At 43.9% G+C, this 19,644-nt stretch overlaps 1 protein-coding gene across 1 annotated transcript in view; it reads right to left on the reverse strand.

The window, feature by feature from the left end:
• The window catches only part of SLC6A11 (solute carrier family 6 (neurotransmitter transporter), member 11), a 177,805-nt gene that overhangs the window by 85,872 nt on the left and 72,289 nt on the right, over nucleotides 1–19,644 (reverse strand). The window contains exon 6 of the mRNA XM_006872183.1: nucleotides 4,073–4,207. Within this exon, the coding sequence (XP_006872245.1) occupies nucleotides 4,073–4,207 (135 nt within the window). The remainder of the gene's footprint in view (nucleotides 1–4,072; nucleotides 4,208–19,644) is intronic.

Raw genomic sequence — 19,644 nt, forward strand, 5'->3', positions numbered from 1 at the left:
GTGGTGTTGGAGGAGAATACTAAAAGTGCCATGGACTGCCAAAAGAACCAACAGATCTGTTTTGGAAGAAGTGCGGCCAGAGTGCTCCTTGGAGGCCAGGATGGCTAAGCTTCATCTCTCATACTTTGGGCATGTTGTCAGGAGGGAACAGTCGCTGGAGAAGTATATCGTGCTGGGTAAGATGGAGGGTCAGAGAAAAAGAGGAAGACCCCCAATGGGATGGATCGGCCAGGTGGCATCAATGATGGACTCAAGTGTGGCAGTGGTAGTGAGGTTGACCCAGATCGGACAGTGTTTCATTCTGCTGTGCATGGAGTCGCTATGAGTCGGTTCCGACTCAATGGCACCTGACAACAACAACAACCTCAAGGAGACCTGGTGTGGTGCTGTAGGATGAGCACTTAACACCCAAGGTTTGAATCACCTGGTTGGCCATTCAAAACTCACCAGGCATTCATCGGAAAACCTTTACAAGGTTGCTATGGGTCAGAACCGACTCAATGGCACTTAACAACAACAAAAAGAACCTCAAGGTTGAAGTCCTGGTATGGGGCTGTATAATCAGCACTGGACTGCGAACCACAAGGTTGGCAGTTCAAACCCACCAGCTGCTCCTTGGAAACCCTAAACAGGGTCGCTATATGCATATAAATCTCAAGGTTGGCAGTTCAGACCTACCAGCCACTCCTTGGGAGAAAGATGAGATTCTCTGCTCCTGTAAAAATTTAGTCTCGTGAACCCTCTACTGGGTTGCTAAGAGTCAGAATTGGCTCCCTTGTTTGTACTGTCTGTGTGGTTTATGGTGGACACCTGAGAGTCTAGAATTTGGAGGACTGTGAAGGACCAGCAGGCAGAGAGCAGCCATGGGGGGCACCCCCAGTGAACACCAGTCACTGCAGGCAGAGAGCAGCCATGTGGGGCGCCCCCGGTGGACACCAGGCACTGCAGGCTTCCCTCATCTGACACTAGACCCAGCATTGTTCATTTGGATGCTGGAGGAGGGGCATGTCCTGTGGAGCTCCCGTTGTCCCCAGAAGAGGTAGAAAGCCTGCACTTGATTTCTCCAGATTCTGCCTGATTTCTGGGCCCCATGGTCCTAAGTCTATCTGCTTCTGAGTCCTGTGGTTCCTAGAGAATGGGGGCGGGCATCTCAGGACCCCAACACAGTAGATGATACAGTTTTGTCTCAGACACTCAACTTTCCCTTTGGAGTGATAACGCAGAGTCAGACACTATGTAAACAAATAAGCCTGACTATTCCAATCAAACTTTATTTGCCAAAGCAGGATGGAGGCTAGATTCGGCCCAGTTTGCTAAAGCCGTGATGTAGGAAAACACATTTTGAAAACCCCTGACTGAATTCCAACGGGGTCCAGAGGTGCAAGACAGAGATTGTCTCAGGTCACCAGGGCTCAGTGGCAGAACCAGAAGAAAGCCCACATCCCAATTCCCTGTTGAATGTACTCCTTACTGCTTGTTCATAGAGAAGCCTGGCTGATAAGCACTGGCCTGGTAGCCAAGGCCTACATGGAAGGAGATGGAGGGAAACTGGGATGATTTGGGCAGAGTTTAATGGTGAACTGCCTGGTTGCACTGTTATGCTTGGAGGGTATGTACATGCACCAAGCGTGTGTACACGTGTCTGTATCTATATGTATCATGTGTACTACTGTAAGATCATTGGATTTTCTTTTCTAAGACTAGATTTTCCCAAACCTTTCTGAACATCAGATTTGCCTCTGAAGCTTCTTAGGAGCCAAGATGCCTGGCTGCCATCTATAATTCAAGTTAATCGGAATTCTCCAGGTGGGGGCCTAGAACCTGTGCTTTTAACAAGCTCCAAGAAATTTGGATGATCAGTTAGCAGTGCAATCGATGGCTCAGAACCTCTTGGCCAACTACCTTGAAGACCAGATAAAAGGAAACCTATGAGCAGGGGAGAAACTGGGAGCTCTACCTTGGATCAAGGCAGAATCTGTGGACCTAGAAAAATTCACAGACCAGTGATGGTGGAAATAGGTTTTCCAACCTGCTTCTTCAACTGAGCCTTTGTCATTGAAGGTGGCAAGGCCAGACGTCAGGAGCTAATTTCCTTCTTCCTAGGGGTTCTGCCTGCATTTCAGGATGCTGTTACCAGGTACCTGTGGTACCGTGAGCCCCGAAGTCAAACAGGCAGAACCTTCACGGCCCAGCGTGCAGAGACAAAATGAGCAGGTGCCGTCACCCCACTGATTGCTTTAATTCACCAGAACGGGCATGTCCCCTCAAACACTCCCACCCAGACCACTGATAGGGTATTTCTGAAAAGCCTGAAGTTCTGTGTGAAAACTTGATACTCTACCTAATATTTGTCATCCTGGTGGTTTTGTTTGTTTGTTTTTTATTGTGGTAAAATGCATGTAACAACAACAACAAAAATACCTATTCTATACCACATTGGTACTTGGTGAGTCAGAATTGACTCTAGAACAATGTTTCTTTGTTGTTTTTTTTCCTAAAACTAACTCTGAGCCTTTCTCAGGATAAAAATGACTCTAGTCTTTCTCAAGTGTACAATTCAGTGATATTGGCTACATTCACCAGGCTGCGCAACTACAGACACTATTACTAGAATGTGCTAGAACATTTTCTCCACCCTAAACAGAAACCAAATGTTTCCTAAGCATTAACTGCCCCCTTCCTCCCCCACCCCACCCCCCACATTCCCTGGTAACCACGAATAAACTTTGGCCTCCATGCATTTGCCTCTTTCAGATCTTTCATACACATGGGATTCATACAATGTTTATCTTTTTACGTCTGATTGAATTCACTAACATCGTCTTTTTGAGGTTCATCCATTTCATAGGACCCATCAGAACGTCACTGCTATGTACTGCTGAATAATATTCCATTGCATGCAGAAGCCACATTTTGTTAATCTCTGTATTAGTTTTCATAAGAAACTGTGTGCCCCTCTGCCTCTCATCCACTTACAAATCTCTGATTAAGATATATATAATATATATATATATATATATACACACACTGATACACTGGAGTTACCCAGGGATCTTCAACCAACATTGATGCTGTAGTCTCACCCCACAAATGGTGTGAGTTGTGTTGTGGTCTGGACATTGGCGCTTTGACATGTCCTCCAGGAAGTTCCAGCAGGTAGGCATGATTGAGAGCCTGTGAACTAGTTGTCATACCCTGGTTCCATCCTCTCCTCTAACACACTTCAAGGCACAGTCTCACTTTACAGCTGCTGCTGGTACTGGTGTGCCACAGAATCGGTTCTGACTCACAGCGACCCTGTATATCGTTTCTGAGGCTGTAAATCTTCAAGGGAGCAGAAGCCTCCTCTTGCTCCCTTGGAGCAACAGGTAGATTCCAACAACTGACCGTAGGGTTAGCAGCCCAGCTCATAATCCACCTCACTCCCAGGGCTCCTCACAACGACTACTCACTATTCAGAAGAGCCACTGCCGTATCAAAGGCAACACCCAGCTTATCTTGTTTGCTATAATTGTATATTTTTTTCCATGAGTTAGCCCTACCAACAAAATCAATAATCAATACAGATCCAGCTTGTCTCACTGAGTGGCATAATTTAAAGGAAATGTGATCTTGGTTGGTGGAAAAGAAATGTTTTCATTGTCTTTAAGCTCCAATTGAAATTCAGGCAACAAACCACAGCACAATTTGCACTGTAAGTCATACAAAGAAATGCCAGATATTGTCATAGGATATCATCAGTATCTTGAAATATCAATTATGCTCATTACTGCTCTGAAGCCATGATAGTTATTGGGCCTAGTGATAGGTATATTAGTACATCCAACGTATTAATGAAGGAGACATATTATTAACATGTCACAGATGACTCTTTTTAACATTTTCGTAACTGTATTTCAACATATTTGATTTCCTATGAGATTTATGTAATGCGCTTAAAATTATTATTCTGACAAGGGATCCAGGGGCTTCTGAAGGTCAAACTGTTGACCTTCTGTTACAGACAGCATGGCCACATAGGAGGCTTCCTAGGGGTGGCAGGTGGCCTTGGTGCCCAGCAAGCAGCTCTTACCTGTGGGTCGGAGAGTCGGGAGAGGTCAGGGTACAGGTAGAACTTAATGCCTTCAGAGGCTCCGGGCAATGTTACTCCTCGGATCAGGAGGATCAGAAGCATGACGTAAGGGAACGTTGCAGTGACATAGACAACCTGCCAGAGGGAAAAGAAGGGATCAAAGAGGGGCCACAGTGGAGTCAGAGGAAGCCCCGCCTCCCGGGCAGAAGCCCCGCCTCCCTGACAGCCTGCTTTCCTATCTCCCCTGGCACCCACCACTTTCCTATCCATTCTGGCTCTCCAGTTTGGGATCACTGATTTGTAAACATCTGTGACCACAACCCATAGAAAGAAATACACTTTATATCACAACCTGGTGCACAGATACCTGAAACTGTCATTTTACAAAATAATGAGTAAATCTCCCATGTCTCCTACTGCACTGAATTTCATCTTCTGTGAAAGCTAGGCATGGTCTAATACCTATCTCATAATTCAACAGTAGACCAAGACCCACACTTCTGAAAAACACTGCTCTTAAGGAAAATCAAATGGTGGAGATAGACTTGGGGGTGGGGAAGCGAGAAGGGGAGTGGAGGGGAGGAGGAAAAAGAAAGGAAAACCATTTGAGGCATGAAAGTATTTCATGTTGGTCTACTTGGAGGTAAATGTTCAGACACATGGATCTGAGAGGGTCCTTTCAGTCCACAGGGTCTTTGTAAGAATCCTATTGTTAAGTATGGTTGAGTTGGTTCCAACTCATTAGAGGCACTTTAAAGGGTTTCTGGGAGTCCTGGTGTGGTGCTGTGGGTTAATGCACCAGACTGCAAAGCCATTTGAACTGCAAGATAGGCGGTTCAAGTTCACCAGTGGCTCCTCGGAAACCCTATGTCGCTATGGGTCGGAACCGACTCGACGGCACTTAATAACAAGAACAAAAGGTTTCCAAGTAGTGGCTGATGAATTTGAACTACCAACCTTGCAGTTCAAACCGCCCTTGCAGTCCAATGACTTATCCCACAGCGCCACACTAGGACTCCTTTGTAAGAATGTGTGTGTTTGTGTGTTTATGTGCCGTGGAGTCATTTCCCACTCATAGTGACTTTGCATAGGGTTTCCAAGGCTGTAAATCTTTTACTGGAGCAGAAACCTCATCTTTCTCCTGCGGAGCAACTGGTAGTTTCGAACTGCTGACCTTAAGGTTCAATTAGTAACCACTGCGCTACTAGTAAAATAAACAAAAATCTTTCCTGTGCTTCCCTGCACTAGAGCAGGTTAGAAGAAAGTGGCACTGCACTCTCAGACCTCAGAGGTTCTTGTCCTGAGGCTGCGTACTCCTGCTTGAGGCCCATGCAGGACTCAGTGTACCCCCCTATTTCTGACTTAGTTCCATGTCAATCCTACCACTCTGCTCTCCCCTCTCTGTAGGGCCTGTCTGTTCTACCTGATCAGAATCAGCAATTTGTCACCATTTGGGGGCCACAGACACTTTTGAGACTGTGGTGACAGCTCAAACCCTCCCCACCCCCAAAGGTGCACTGATGAAGATCTGTATATACAAGTTTTCTGATGGTTCAGACACTCCAGCTCCTGAGATTCAGGATGTGCTTATACCCACTGTCCTAATTCCTCCCATTCTTTCCAGCCCCTCATATTTTTCAACGGTGTCTTTTACCAGCAGCTCAGTCCTCTACTTACTCCTCTTGTTCATTCATTGACTCATCTGCTCACTCATCCACCCACTCACACATTCACTCACCCCACAGAGCTCCAAACCACATCTACATACCAAGTGTTTAGCGAGTAAATGAATCACAGAATGGGGATTTCTGCTTCCAGAGGCTTCCTGGTTGGTAGAAAAGGCAGATATGCAAATAGGTGGAGGGTGTTGTGTGTGGGAATAAGGACTGGAGGGCACAGAGAAAGGAGCAGCTGACTACAGGGGAAGTGAGAGAAGGCTTCCCAGAGGAGGTGATCCCAGTGTTGGCCCTTAAAGGATCGGAAAATGGAGCTGGAAGGAAGAAGGAGATAAACGCAATTCCTACTTTACATGTTCTAACAACTTTTCATGTTGTAAGAAAAACATTGTACATGCTGTAATGCTGTAATAATGAGCACCTTACAGATTGTAATTCAGTGAGCTCATTTAGTCAGCACTTCTACACATGAGGTATTGATTCCTTCTTTTTACATAGGAGAATCTTAAGTCAGAGAGAGGTCAAATAACTTGTCCAGAATCATCCAGCAAATGGATCATGAATGTGGGATTCACCACTCGGCCCACCTGACTTCAAGGTGATGTGGTCAGCCATTAGGACTTTAGGAGAACAGCACAAACTCAGCTCTATCTTCCCCATGTCGGAGTTAATTAAGATAAGTTAATTAAGTCACTTTGTAAGTGACCACGTAGGGATATAAACCCTGTCCCCAAACTAGGGGATGCCAGCCAGCAGGGCCTTCAGACAACAGGAATGAGTCACCCTGACCCCTACAGTGTCAGCATTCCTGTTATACTTCATTTTGGTTTTTTCTTTCTTTCTTGTCTTTTTAATGACCTTTTGCTTGCTTTTGGTATGATGTTCTCCATGTCAACTCTTCTGGTCATTAGTATCTCATGCAAAAATCTGTTCTAGAGATAGTTTATAAACTCAGGTGGGATATATTTAAGCTGATATTTTGATTCTCTTGAACTTGTTTTCATTTTCTTCAGCTCCAACCTGAACTTGTAAAATGGATGTCAGACCAGATATGTAAGCAGAGATGAGGACATGGAGACATAGAGCAGCTGAGGACTCTAAACTCATGGAAAGAAAAAGGCTGTGTGCTAGCAGCCAGGAGGCAGACTTGCAGAATGTGCCCTTTGGTTGTTTAAATGATAATATATTCCTGAGTGTTTTTGTGTACATCCCCCCACCCCACCCCACAAAAAACAAAAAACACAGAGGGAATAGAAGCAAATACTGTTGAATGATTATGCTTGGAGGAGATTGTAATCATTGCAACAAAATGATAACTGCAAAACCGATGTTCTCCCATGTAAACTATCACTCAATTCACGATAAAAACTAAAAAAAAAAAAAAAGGATGTCAGAAGAGACTGTGAAATTTGTGAGAAGTTAAAGCAAATGGAAGAAATGAGGACATAAAAGAACTAAACAGAAAATTTCAAAGGGCAGCTTGAGAAGACAAAATCAAGTATTATAATGAAATGTGCAGACTTGGAGTTAGAAAACCGGATGGGAAGGACGAGCTCAGCATTTCTCAAGCTAAAAGAACTGATGAAAAAATTCAAGCCCCAGGTTGCAATATTGAATATTTCTTTGGGCAAAATACTGAATGATGCAGAAAGCATCAAAAGGAATACAGAGTTACTACACCAAAAAGAAATGGTCAATGTTCAACCATTTTAGGAGGAAGAATATAATCAAGAACTGATGGTAATGCAAGAAGTCCTAACAGCTCTGAAGGCGCTGTCAAAACAAGGCTTCTTGAATTGACAGAATACAGTTGGAAATCTTTCAATAAACTAATACAGCATCGGAGGCACTCACTCATCTATACTAAGAAATTTTGAAGACAGTAACCTGGCCAACTAATTGGAAGAGATCCAAATTTCTGTCCGTTCCAAAGAGAGATGACCCAATAGAATGGGTAAATCATCGAACAATATCATTAATATCACATGCAAGTAAAATTTTGCTGAAGATAATTCAAAAGTGGTTGCAACAGTACATAGACAGGGAACTGCTAGAAATCTAAGCCAGATTCAGGAGGTGGAACTAGGGATATCACTGCTGATGTTAGATGGATCTTGGCTGAAAGCAGAGACTACCAGAAAGATGTTTACTTCTACTTTTTTGACTATCCAAAGGCTTTCGACTGTGTGGACAAATGATGGATAACACTGTGAAGAATGAGTATTCCAGACACTTAATTATGCTCATGAGGAACCTGTACATAGACCAAGAGGCAGTCGTTAGAATAGAATGAGGGGATACTGAATGGTTTAAAATCAAGAAAGGTGTGCACCAGAGTTGTTTCCTTTTACCATATGTATTCAATCTGTATTGTTGTTAAGTGCTGTCAAGTTGATTCTGACTCAGAGTGACCCTGTATAGGGTTTCCCAAATCCAATAAACTGAATTACATGAAGAAGAAATTAGCATCAGACTTGGGGGAAGACTCATTAACAACCTGTGATATGTAGATGACGCAACCTTGATTGCTAGAAATGAAGTGGACTTAGAATACTTACTGATGAAGATCAAAGACTACATTCTTCAGCATGGATTACAACTCAATGTAAAGAAAACAAAAATCTTCATAGCTGGACCAATGAATAACATCATGCTAAATAGAGAAAAGACTGAAGTTGTCGAAGACTTCATTTTGCTTGGATCCACAATCAACAATCCTGGGAGCAGCAGTCAAGAAATCAAACGATGTATGATATTAGACAAATCTGCTTCACAAGACCCCTTCAAAGAGTTTAAAAGCAAATATATCCATTTGAAGACTATGGTGCACCTGATACAAGTAATGGTATTTTCAATCACCTCATAGATATGAGAAAGTTGGACAATGATTAAGGAAGACTGTAGAAAGATTGGTGAATCTGACTTATGGCGTTGGAGAAGAATATTAAAAATACCACGGACTACCAAAATAACAACACATCTGTGTTGGAAGAAGTACAGCACAAAAATGTTCCTTAGAAGCCTGCATAATGGGACTGTGTCTCTCACACTTCAGACATGTTATCAGGAGTGACCAGACCCTGGAGAAGGACATCATGATTGGTAAAGTGCTGGGTCAGCGAAAAAGAGGCAGACCCCAAACAAGACAGACTGACAGTAACAGTAGCAATGGACTCAAGATTACCAACAACTGTGAGGATGACGCAGGACTGGACAGCGTATTGTTCTGTTATGCATGCGGCTGCTATGAATTGGAACAGACTTGACAACACCTAACGACAACAACAATTACACTTCATGGAATCAGCACAATTTACTGGCATATACAATATAATCCAGAAAAGCCAAGCACAAATCAGATAGGTTAGTAATGAAAGAGGTCAGCGATCAATAGGGGTTGATGGCTCCTACGCAATGAGCTAAAAGTGCTATAAAATCTCCAATTTCACTTAGCTTTGTAGGTATAATCCATGAGCAATCTTCAGAATTTCACAGAAATGCTTGATTCTTTTCCCAGGCTTAAGTCTATTAAAAGTTGGATTGAGGCTAAAAATCTATTTCTTTCATTTAATGATGTCTACTTTTCTCTTGATTGCCTGGCAGAAGTTTAATTGCCACGATATCCAGGGCCTACCCTGTTCCAGATTAATGACAGTTCTGGGGCTTAGCGCTCTTAACCACCAGAGTTTACAAAATTTGAGAAAAAAATCTTGAAGAAAGAGTGAAAATCATAGAAATGTGTCCTTCAGGAGGACCATCATGAAGGAACTTGCTTGCTATGCTGTGCCTGGTCTGCATTGAGTAGATGGGTCACCAGAGTATTATTAAGGGGTCATTTATGCCCTGGCCAAGTGCATCAGCATCATGCTCTAGCCATCATTAATGACTAACATGGCAGGATCTATTAAATGGCTGAAGATTATTTTCAGCCTTCGACTTGGTTAGACTTTGAAATTGATGCTTTGCATTTAGGAGAACGACATTCACTGGTATACACATCTTCATGTTTACACTCCTTTTACAAAATCATCAGGGGAATAAAATATTCAAATGAATCCCACAAAGACCACAGGGCAGACGAGTAAGGCTGCCAAAATGAAACCACTGGCTGGCAGGCACCGGAAAAATTCATTTGTAGGCTGAGGTTCCAGAGCTTCAAGTCAGAGTACAAAAGGTGATTTAGGGGCATCGTTACATAATACACAGAAGTGGAAGGTGGTGTGAATGTTGAAGATATGGAGACTGCAGGCAGCCTGCACCTGTCACTTGCTTGTCTCAGTTCTCCTTATAGCCACTTCTAATCTGTTTCTTGAGTCTTGGTACGGTGCTGGAGCATAAGCACTAGATTGTTAACCACAAGGTCAGTGGTTCAAACCCACCAGCTGTTCCTCAGAAACCCTATACACAAGAGCACTATAATTCAGAACCACATCAACGGCATTTCACAACAACAATCTGTTTCTACCCTTTGACAGGCCAGACACTGGATTGATTTGTTCTGAGAACAGTTGTAGACTGTAGGACATGAAAAGATGCCTGCAGATCTTGTTAACAAGTGGCTGCACGTATATGACAAGCACACTGCTATTTATCCCTCCTGTACTCATGCCAGGCATCACTAGTTAATCACAGTACTCTTTTCAGATGAACCTGCATATAGCACTCAAAACCCTTCCAACAGTGCTCCAGCAGCTCCTATTCTCTAGGATGAAACCCAGCTATTTGCCACCCTGACTTAGTCCCTCTTCCATGTATACATTCACTGACTCTCCTGTAGGTCCTTGGTCTCCTAATCAGGATGGTAAGACCACGCCTTGCCCTTGAGGAAAGAATTGCTGAATGTGTGCATGAATGAGACTCCCGGAGTCAGAAAGCCCACACAAGCGATGCAACAGCAAAGGAGGCTATAAAGAGTCTCTGAGGACGAATTTCATCTTTTCCTGGCTGTGGAAGTGTGACTTGAGCTGTGTCTCCAAGGACAAGTAGAGTGTGCCGGGCTGAATCCGTCAGGGAAATCAGGAACGAACCAAAGATGTGGTGTCATCCAGGGGCCTAAGCTAGAGTTAGGCTCATCTCTGTCCTCACTTCCCCTCATTCCATCAGTGACCAGGTCCTGCCAATACTCTCCAAGTATATTCTCACATATTGTCCCCTTTCATCCCCATCACCAGGGCCCTTTCCTGCCTTGTTTCTCAGCCAGGGTGACAGCCAGATATTGTCCACCTGCAGTGTGAGTTTCAAGATTATGAATCTGGTATACCTCATTACTGCTGCTCTGAGTCTAACTTCCTCAGCCTCCCAGTCAAGGTGGTAGGGTACAAAGAAATCTGATGGGTTTGGAGTCAGATGGACCCAGATTCAAACCCTGCCATGGTCCCAACTTGCTGTGTGACCTTGATCATGGCAGGGTTTGACTCTTATGAGTCATTCCAGGATCTGACCTCCTTGCTTTTTCTTACATCTCCCCCTCTTCAGTGTCCATCCTTAGCTCCTTGGTCTCCTGAGGGAAAGTCCCACAATGGGTAGTCTGCCCAAGGCCACCTCCCTTCCCTGTGGTATCCCATTATATCAGCGTTAGATCTGTGTGCATCTGAATCCCCACACGGCTAAAGACTTCTCAAAATCAGAGGTCCTGCTTCCTTCCTTATCCAATGAATCACTGTTTCTTCCATATTATGGGTCAGAAAGCTGAGGTTCAGAGTGTCGGTTTGAACTCTACCTGCCATGCCACAGGACCTACCTTTTTACCCTATAAGCCATGTTGTTTGTCCAATCAACGTTGAGGGGATGAACTGTCAGCATCCCATATTCATCAGCTTGGTCATTCCCACATTGTTCCAGCACCAACAGCTATATTCATCTACTGTTTTACAGCCTTCTAAGCTCAGGATTTCTAAAACGATTTCTAAAAATCCACTGTGAAGGGGATTTTGCCTTGTATTTCTCCTACCGCTCCACAGTGCCCAGAACAGTGTATAGTACATAAAAACAATGCCAGCTGCCACCGGGTCAACCTTGATGCACAGGTGACCCCATGTGTGTCAGAGTGTGCTCCAAGGGGTTTTGAACCGCTGATTTTTTTGAAAGCAGTTCACCAAGCCTTTCTTTTGAAGTGCCTTTGTTGTTGTTGTTGTTATGTGCCGTGGAGTCGGTTCTGACTCGTAGTGACCCTGTACATGATTTCTGAGGATGTAAGTCTTTACGGGAGCAAAATGCCTCATCTTTCTCCCATGGAACAGCTGGTAGTTTCGAACTGCTGGCCTTGTGGTTCGCAGTCCGATTCGTAACCACTATGCTACCAGAGCTCCTTTGAAGTGCCTTTGGGTGGACTCAAATTGCCAACCTCTTACTTGGCAGCTGAATGTGTTCCCTATTTGCACCACCCAGAAATTCCAAAGAAGTGTCCAATAAATATTTGTTGGATGAATAGGCCAATAATCAGGCTAAGCTCTATACTTCTGAGTTTTCAAACTGCCGCTGCATGCTTTGTCCATAGCAAAAGTCAGATACACAGCAAACACAACTTAGAAAATCAAATCAAATTTTAAGAGGTGTGTTTATAAATTTAAAAAATCCCAAGATATCTGATTTAAAAGACAGACCAGGCCAGATATGGTGAGGGAAGGGAAGTCCAGGGACTCGGTGGTTCCTGGCAAACATCTGTGGCCCTAGGGCACACCTGGAAGAGACCGAAAGGAGGTGACAGGCCTTAGCATTATGCTAGATTGTGCAGGGCTTGGTGATGGGTGCAGTAAGGGTCTGACAAGGTGCCATCAAGACTGGCTGCTTGCTCCTCCAGCTCCAGTGAGGCCCAGACTCTGGTAGGCAGAGTGGGAGGGGGTCTCATCTGTCAGACCTTCAGGCTCATTGAAAGAAGGCTGCTGCCCAAAACACACCCCCTGGTTAAGAAAGCTTGTCTTCTATTGTTCAATTTCCATTCAGCAGGTCAAGTCCTTCTGAATAGAAAGGTTAGCACAATTGCTGGTAATTATACTGTATCCTGTTTTAATTGACTCTAATTGCTCATTTGCATACCAATACTGGAATTGTGGGTGTTTCCCCCACTTCTAGGACACAACCATTATTTCATAGCAGAGAGATTGTCTGGTCATTGGGAAAGCCACAGCAATGTAGAAGGGCCACCCCTCCTATGTTTTTCAGAAGAATAGAGTTAATTGAAAAGCTGTATTTTATTCAAAAGGTATTTCAGAAAGCAGGGGGGATGGGACAGGAACTCAGGGCAGCAAGGTCAGAAGACCTGGGTGACTTGGGCAAGTTCCATCCCCTCTCTTGACTGAGGCTTTGCCATCGGCAAAGATCCATATTTCATTCTTAAGTCATTTTCCTAACTTTTCCCTCCATACTGATGTATCAAATTTGTAATATTTATTTGGTATTTTCTAAAAATCACTATGCTGCATTATCTTAATATATACGATAAAGATGAAATGTGATCAGATTCTTACCAAAGGCTAGGTAAAGAGGTATTCGAATATAAACTGGGCCCACCAAACCCTCCTCCCTAAGAAAATTGAAAACAAAATTATTTTCTCATCATGAGATTTGATGTTACTTAACCTGGGCTTTGTTACGAATCGGGCTGCAAACCTTAAGGTCAGCGGTTCGAAACTACCAGCTGCTCCGCGGGAGAAAGATGAGACTTTCTACTCCCGTAAAGATTTACACCCTTGGAAACCCTGTACAGGGTCGCTATGGGTCGGAACCGACTTGACGGCACTTAACAACAACAACAACCTGGGCTCCTGGTGTGGTGCTGTAGAAAAAGCACTGGACTGCTAACAAAGTTGGTGATTCAAACCCACCAGCTGCTCTTCAGAAACTCTACTATACAGGGTTGCTAGAGTTGGAATGGACTTGGCAGCACTTGACAACAATCTGGATTTAGGAGTGGTACGAATGATTAATATATGCTTGCCTGTTAGCTGAAAAGAAGGAGGTTTGAATTCACGCCTCGAAAGAAAGGCCTAGTGATGTACTTCCAAAAGATCAGCTGTTGAAAACTCTTTGAAGCACAGTTCTACTTTGACACACATGGCATCGCCATGAGTCAAAATTGACTTAACAGCAACTAATTTTTAACCTGGGTTCATGTATCACTAAAATGATCCCACATAACACTCCCCAAACCCGGGGAGGGGAGGGGGTGGCACAGAATGCCAAATGGATGATCTCTGAGGTCCTGCTCAGCAATCACTATGTTTTTTAGGAGACAAGTCAGTCCTGAGTCAGCCACAGCCCTTTTTCAAAAAGCTGGCCTCAATGGAGCTATCCAGGGTCCTGACACTGCTTTGGATTGAATCTTCTGTGTGCATCAGAACCTCTCAGAAGCTGTCATTAATTGAGCACCTGCTGTATGCTAGAAGGTTTTATATAGTACATATAACTGCATTTCATACCATTTGAATAAGTTGTGTCACTACTGAGCAGCTAACCAACTCCAAACCTACCTGCCCACTCCCCTGGATTAAAGACTTGCCCTGGGGCACAGTGCTAGTATGTATGAGATTTGTTTTCTCCTCCCCACCAGCTGCCCTGGATCTCTAACTCAAACTTGCCCAGATACTGCCTTCCTGTTTTCAACTCCTGTCTTCTCTGGTTGTTCACAACCCCAACAGTTCAGCTTGTTTGGCTTTTGGCAGCAACTCAGCATCACCCACTGCCCCAGCCCAGTAAACAAACTGTTACCCAGGCTGTCCCCAAATTCCCATTCCAGCCAGTCTTGCCTCTGTGTCTGGGGTACACATGCCCATCCCATGTGATTAAAAACAAAGCACTGAACATACAGTAATTAGAGAATCTTTCTGTTGGTTTGATTTGATTCTCAAGGGGTTTTGCTTTGTTGTTGTTTTTAGAGACCACTAACTGACTTCTCAGGAAAGAATGCTAATCATTTTCACTATGATATCATTGTTGGGAACAAGATTCTAGGAAAATGTAAATTTAAAGACACAAGGTCTCCATGGACATATTTTGCCTCTTTACAGTTTTTACCTGCTTCGGAGGTAGTGTTCATGGGCATTCTAGCAGAAAGCATAGTGGCAAACCCCCCCGCGCCCCCCCCAAAAAAAACCCACTTTCTATTTGTTTTAGGTGACCCAATTCTAAACATGTAGAGTCATTATTTGATATGAAAATAGAGGTGTTTCTTCAAGAAGGTAATAGTATTCTAGCAATGCTATGATGCTATCATGGGGACATAATTTTTGGGCAATGAGTTGTCATTAGCTGTGAAAGTCAGCACATCCATGAAACTACTTGGCGTGTAGGTTTCATGGCATCATCCCTGGGCTGGGTGAGGAGGAAGACAGGGAAGATGTTGAGGCATAGGATGAAAGCCAAAAGAGGGCACAGCCAGAGCTGGGCACAGGATTGGGATCCAGTGGCATTCTGCCAGAGTGGCACAGACCATGAGCTCTCCTCAATATCTGCTTTCCCCTTTTCTGCAGTAATGAAACTCTTAATTTTCAGCTGGACTTAGAGCTACCTAGAATAAGTACAACATCTACCAGCCTTCCTTTCAGCTAGGTATAGCCATGTGACATGGCCAATAGGATATAAACAAAGGAGATACATACAAAACTTAGGTCATTTCCTTAAAGGGAAGAAGTATCTTTTCTATTTCCCTCCTTGCCCTTCCCATCTTATAAGTGGAATGGAATAAACCATCTTAGATCATATAAATGAGGGTAATACACTAGGGAAGGCAGAGCAACAGAACAGACACCTGGGTCCCAGAAGCCAAGCACCTTGTGCCTAGACTATTAAGTTAAAGAGAAATAAACCATCTCGTTTAAGTGACTGCTTTTTGAGATGTTCACTATAAAGAGTCAAGCATATAACCTCAATACCTGTATGACCACCATTGCCTCTGTGATATTGGGCAAATCATTTTCCCAAGTTTTTCTCCTCAGTTAAATAAAGTATCTGCACCAGAGGGACCACATTGATTTCTCCTCTACTCAAACTTGATGAAGATTTTTAGGGTGACCTAAGAATACTAACAACAGACCCTTGAGAGCAAGCATCCTTTGACACCTGGAGCCAATGAGGAATGACCAAGAGTAGAGTTAGGAAGTCTCCAGAAAGGTCTGGTCAGTTATTCTAGATAAACTACAGTTTTAACCTTTGCTGACACAGTTTAGAATGAGCCTGACAGGGCAGCCAAACATGGGGTAGGCTCCATCACCATCGTACAACAAAGGTCTCTAAGGCCTTCCTGTGTCTCTGTCATAAAATCACAATGCAAAGCACCAGACACAAAGAAGTTGTTCAATAATTGGAAACAATTGTAATTGCCTTGGACTTGCTGTCATTGGGTCAACAAAGCAATGCTTCTTTAACCCAGCAAGTGACCAGCCCTGGTTGGCAGGGGACAGTTATCTGGGATTCAGATAGAGTAGCTGGGGTCAGACCAGTTTCATATGGAATTGAGGGTTGTTTTTAAGTGTTGTTAGCAACCTTGAATGGGATTTCTGAAAAGCAACTGGTGAGTTTGAACCACCAAGCTTGCAGTTCAAACTAACCTTGAGGTTGAATGCTTATCCTACAGCACTACATTTCTTTAAACCCTAAGGAAGAGGTCTTCTTCTCACTATGGGTAGGGTGGCTGGTCATACAGGGTCAGCATAAGGACGGTGTGCAGAGATGATCATTCCTAGCAACTGGTTGAGGGAACTCTGGGTGAATAGGACCTAAAGAGAAGACAAACATGAGAACACAAAGGAAATTAAATCAGCCACCCTGAAGAGCTGGAGCAGCCAGGATTCCAGGAGACAGAGAGCATTACCAGCCTGTGTGAGGTACAGGAGCCAGGCAAGGAGGGAGTTTGGGCATCCACCCATGATGGCTGAGGTATTAGAGCCAGTTTACAGAAGGAAACCTCCCGAGACTTTTCTGATACTGACAGCAAGATGCCACTCACCAGTCCTAATAGGTCACAAGAGAAGAACCGAGCATTCAACTGTGGTCGGTTGGTCATTGACAAAAGACCAAAAACAGTTAGTGGGGAAGGACAGTCTCATAACAAACTGGAAATCCATTTGCAGAAGAATGAAACAAAACTCATATCTCACATCATATACAAAAACAAACTTAATGTGGATTAAAGATCTAAATGTGAAACCTAGAACTATAAAGACCAGTGAAGAAATAGAGACAAATTTAGAGACTCTGATACATGGCACAGACATACTACCAAACAACCAACAACACACAAACAGCACAAGACACATTAGATGACTGGGACCTCCTAAAAATTATATACTTATGTGCATCAAAAAAGATTTCACCAAAACAGTAAAAGAGAACCCACAGACTGGGGAAAATTTTGGGCAATGACATTTCAAACAAGGAACTAATCTCTAAAATATATAGAGAACTTCAATACTTCAACAAGACAAAGACAATCAATTAAAAAACAGACACTCCATCAAAGAAGACATTCAGGCAGCCAACAAACATATGAAGACATGCTCGCGATCATTAGCCATTGCTGTTATTCAGTACCATTGAGTTAGTTTTGATTCACAGAAACTTTGTATAGGGCTTCAAGGAATGGCTAGTGAGTTTGAATAGCTGACCTTGAGGTTAGCAGTCCACTGTTGTTGTTAGTACCATCAAATTCATTCTGACTCAAAGCCAGCCTGTATAGGGTTTCCAAGGAGCAGCTAGTTGGTTTGAACTACTGACCTGTGGTTAGCAGTCCAGTGCTTATCCTACAGGGCTACACCAGGACACTATTGTTGTTATGTGCTGTCGAGTTGGTTCCGACTCATAGTGACCCTGTATAGTGTTTCCAGGGAGCAGTTGGGTGGTTTGAATCACCAACTTGGGTTAGCAGTCCAATGCTTATCCTACAGGGCCACACCAGGATACCATTGTTGTTGTTGTTGTTGTTGTTAAGTGCTGTCCACTTGATTCTGACTCATAACAACCCTTTTAGGGTTTCCCAGGAGCAGTTTGTGGGTTTGAACCACCAGTCTTCTGGTTAGCAGTCCAGTGCTTATTCTACAGCACCACACTAGGACACACATTGTTGTTGTTATTGTTACAGTGTTGTTGTTCTGACTTACAGTGGCCCTATATAGGGTTTCCAAGGAGCAACTAGTGAACTTGAACTCTGACCTTGCAGTTCAAACTCATTTTTCAGTCTGGCGCACTAACGAGGACTCCAGAAGTCCATTGTCCTTGTTGTTGAAAAGTCCCATCAAGCTGGTTCTGACTCATAGCGACCTCCGATCTTGTAGTTCAAACCAACCTTACGGTCTAGTGCTTTATCCCACAGTCCATTAGAGAGATGCAAATCAAAACAACAATGAGATATCATCTCACCACAGCATTAATAGCAAAGGTCAAAACAACCTAAAACAGCAAATCCTGGAGAGGGTATGGAGACACAGATGGCCAGCCTTGCTGACGGGACTGTAAAATGGTACAGTGAAGCCTCCTTTTATAGGCCGATACACAGTGCAGCAATATAGTGCCCAGGTATGACCACCGGCCTGACTTCAAACACAAATCCAGCCTCTAGCACATCCCACCTATGTGAGCAAATTTAGACAAGCTGTTGCCTTTCACGGTCTCAATATTCTCTTCTATAAAATGGCATGAGAACACAGTGAATTGACCTAGCCCTTTGAGCCTCAGGTTCTTACACTATAAAATGTGGGTAGGAGCTCTCATTTCTCACGGTACTGGTCAGAATTTGACGACCCGGTGTCTACACTGTAACAGGAACAGTGACGGGCACAAAGACTCTCAGTAGCTTCCCTCCCTCCTGTGATTTAGTGCTTCATTCATTCAACCTCATCATCCAGCTAGGTGTTGGTGGTATGTGGGCTTCACCCTGCGGAGTGGAATCTACTCACGGGTAAGGAGCTCATTCACCTCTAGAGGCTCTGGACTTGTCTCACCAAGCCCTACACCTAACTGATATAATCAGACCTCAATAACAAAATGAGAAGGAATGGAACTAAACAAGCCAATAGCCCCACGCATGTGTAACGGATCTCCCGTGTGAGTGGACCGAGTTCTCATTGAAGTCTCTTTATCTGAGAGTCCTGGTGTGGTGCTGCAAGATAATGCACTGGACCACAAGGTCAGTTTGAACCACAAGATGGGCAGTTCAAACTCACCAGCTGCTCCTCAGAAACCCTATACAGGGTTGCTATGAGTTGTAACTGACTCAATGGCACTTAACAACAACAACACCTGAGAATAAAGAGCTTTCTGTTGATTTGACTCACTGGCTATTTACTGAACCTGCTGGGTGTCTGGCTCTGTGCTGACTTCTAAAGCAGGTTGATGAATGAACCAGGTGTCCACCCTCAAGAAGCGAAGAGACACAGATGGGTACAGAGTGGTCCGTTTGGTGGAAGGCAGCAGGGGTTGTTCAGGAACAGGATGTGAGTGGAGTGGGCAGCTGGGGGTAGCATTGCCAGAGGAGGCTTCCTGGAGCAGTGGGCATGAGATTTTCTCTTGTTCCACTGAGACCATAGAGTGTGTTGTATCAACAAATGTCTTAAAGCAAAAGGGCTCCTGACCCAGCAAAGGAGGAGCATGTTAGTCTGGAAAAGAAACAAGCAGTGAGTACGGACAGGGGGACAGCCCCTCAGGCGGCAAGACCTTGACTTCAAAACAGCAGTCATTAAGATGGCTGAGTCCCTGTTCAAGTCCTTGTCTACAGGGAATGTAAAACATCAAGTAGCGATTTAGCCAACACTGCTAATTTGTACTTGGGTCCACCATTAAGACCACAAAAAGGAAAACAAATTCAAAAATGGCCCAAGTGTGACTTTAATATACTGCTTTCAAAAATGGATAGAAAAACCAAAAAGAAACTTGACAAAGACACAGAAGACTAAACAACACAATCAG

This window comes from Chrysochloris asiatica, unplaced genomic scaffold, assembly GCF_000296735.1.
Source record: "Chrysochloris asiatica unplaced genomic scaffold, ChrAsi1.0 scaffold00186, whole genome shotgun sequence".
In the NCBI taxonomy this organism is placed as follows: domain Eukaryota; kingdom Metazoa; phylum Chordata; class Mammalia; order Afrosoricida; family Chrysochloridae; genus Chrysochloris; species Chrysochloris asiatica.